This window comes from Ipomoea nil (assembly GCF_001879475.1).
Source record: "Ipomoea nil chloroplast DNA, complete sequence, cultivar: Tokyo-kokei standard".
NCBI lineage: Eukaryota > Viridiplantae > Streptophyta > Magnoliopsida > Solanales > Convolvulaceae > Ipomoea > Ipomoea nil.
The window spans coordinates 27,501-30,000 of record NC_031159.1 but is presented as its reverse complement, the minus strand read 5'-3'; the positions used below and the strand labels follow the sequence as shown (position 1 = coordinate 30,000).

Here is a 2,500-nt window from a genome sequence, read left to right as displayed (position 1 = left end):
AAAACGTGTTGCCGAACGATCTATAACAAAATTGATACAGTTTGATTCCTTAAACTCAATTGATTAGGACCTCTAGAGTCCACTTCTTCCCCACACTACTAGTGAAAGGGAAAAAGTAAAGACTACCATTAAAGCAGCCCAAGCGAGACTTACTATATCCATGTGAATTCTGTCCCCTATCTCTATAAATATAAATATGAAGGAATTGTTCGATTTTTCCTCACTAATTATAATACACTAATAATAATAGTGGAATCCTTCGCGCAGAGTCAAAATAAAAAAGGGATTCTGACCGAACATTATTGCTAAACCAATCTAATAAATCCGCTTAAACTCCTCTAATGTTTCTAATTTGGAAACATTAACCACAAGAAAAATACGCAATAACCCCACAAGGGAATGTTACTAATGGAGCATGTAGGAATAAGGAATAATTCAGTCCTATTCTTTTTTTGTTGACCTTCATTTGATATTTCATAAGCAAAAAGCAGAAAAAGAGAAATCAATATCTATTACATATTGCTAGTTCCTATTTGATCTAATCCGTACCCCGCCCATATTAGATATGTGAAACGGCGGGAGACAGTATATTCTTGACTTGGGGTTTCCGAAAAGAAATTCTTTCTTTTCGCCCTTTTCTCTAAAAAGGTAAAAAGGAAAGCTCATTATCCATCCAATCAAATATTGATTGGATGCTTGAGCACTCAGAGATTCTTGTGAGTTAGAAAGTATCTTCCTTCTATCCTTTCCAGAACTCTTAGTTGAATTAGATTTCTTATCAGGCTCTCCAATCTAGGCCAGTCATTAGCCAATACATAAGTAATAGAATAGAAACATTAGTATTAATTAGTATTTAGTAATAGAAGGGAATCGTGAAGTCTTGATATCTCCTCTATCATTCGAATATTTCTTTGACCTAAATATGCAAGTAGATTGTCCATCTTTTATAAAAACCTCACCCTATGTTTAGAATCAAACAAGTATCAAGACAACAGTCACCAGTCCGTTTTCTCTGCTTCTGCTGCGGAATCTTTGTTATCTTATAGCAATAGAAGAAAAGAAGAGATTTCGAGGTTTTTGTTTGTTGATCAGGCGACACCCGGATTTGAACTGGGGAAAAAAGGATTTGCAGTCCTCCGCCTTACCACTCGGCCATGTCGCCAAAATGATACAAAAATTTTCCCGGATTACTGAACTTCTTTTTTTATTGTACTTGCTTTGTTTTCCTTCATTTTTCCTACAAGAAAGCCCTCTTTTCTTCCCTTTTTTTGAGTGGATTTGATTCATTCTTTCGATTCATTGTATGGTATCTCAAAATACACAAAAAACTTTCTCTCACTTTTCTATTGAAAAGTCAAATGTGTATTTTCAGTCGCAAAAGACAAAATTGATGAAAATTGGAACCATTAACAATATGACTGCGCATGCACGAAAAGTTCTTGGATTTGAATCACAAAATCAAAATAGTGTTTTCCTAATAACACAAAAAAATACAAATTGAGAGAGAACTATCATATTGATTTTTTTTTTTGAAATAAAAAAACCCTTCTCAATTTCAATTATAACAACATTTAGGAGTCTATGTAAACCCTGGAACAAAAATACATTTTTACACGGCTATCTATTATTTATATTCTAGCTGTTCCCTATAAAGGTTCCCTAGAAAGGGTTATCAGATATCAGAAAATTCTCATACTGCAATTTTCATTTTGCATTGAATAGAAAATTTAAATTTTGTTTTGATAGAACCCAACCCGTGCTGCCCCGAATAGAACGGCAAGACAATAAAAAAGAGAAGACTATAGCGATTTTCACACGTGTTTATTTATAAAATACAACTAAATAAAACCTCCTGTTCTTATACACTTCACAATCATATCATATTCTACTAAAAAAACTCAATTTCGTCAAAATATCTCTCTTCTCTGCGAATCATTTTTGAACAATAAAAGTCATAAAATAACATCTAAAGGGGGTTACTTGTTCTAAAAAAGATTCTATCTATATTGTATCTGATTATTATGTCTTTATCTCGGCGAAAAGATCAAATGTCGAATCTATTTCTTTTTCTGATATTCAAGCAGATTGGAAAATTTATTATCATCATATTTCATAATGTGGAAATGGATCATTTTTGTTTTGAGATTCTATAAAAAAAAAATACTATTCATTAATAATGAATACGTCTAAGCAGCAGAATTCTGTTTCTAGGAATGTTTTATCAATTGATTTCCATTTGTATCTGGTGCAAACTCCAATATTGAAGTAGAAAATGATCTTTATTCCTCGATTCATACAGATTTCATATAGTCCGTCCAGATATGGAATGGAGTTGGGTAAAATTTCATGTGATTCGGTAAACAGAATAGAAATTCCATCATTGATAGATCATCTATTTAATTAGCTGAAGAATGAATCAAGGGTGGGGTTTTTTGATAAATGGGAAATTCAAAAAAATGTTTGGAGATGGAAGGGGGGGGGGATGACTACAATACCCGGA

General features: G+C 32.7%; 2 protein-coding genes and 1 non-coding gene across 3 annotated transcripts in view; 1 reads left to right on the top strand and 2 right to left on the bottom strand. All coding sequences in view use genetic code 11, as the record gives it.

Annotated features, from left to right (window-relative positions):
* Positions 1-72: 72 nt before the first annotated feature.
* Positions 73-162, bottom strand: petN (cytochrome b6/f complex subunit VIII). The gene has a single exon. The coding sequence runs from the start codon at positions 160-162 to the stop codon at positions 73-75; it is 90 nt and encodes a 29-aa protein (YP_009295097.1).
* Positions 163-1,090: 928 nt separating this feature from the next.
* Positions 1,091-1,162, bottom strand: trnC-GCA. The gene has a single exon. It is a non-coding gene; the product is annotated as a tRNA-Cys (tRNA).
* Positions 1,163-2,482: 1,320 nt separating this feature from the next.
* rpoB (RNA polymerase beta subunit) overlaps positions 2,483-2,500 on the top strand; it is a 3,189-nt gene continuing 3,171 nt past the window's right edge. The window contains exon 1 of the mRNA in view: positions 2,483-2,500. This exon is cut by the window's right edge and continues 3,171 nt beyond it. Coding sequence (YP_009295096.1) covers positions 2,483-2,500 — 18 coding nt within the window.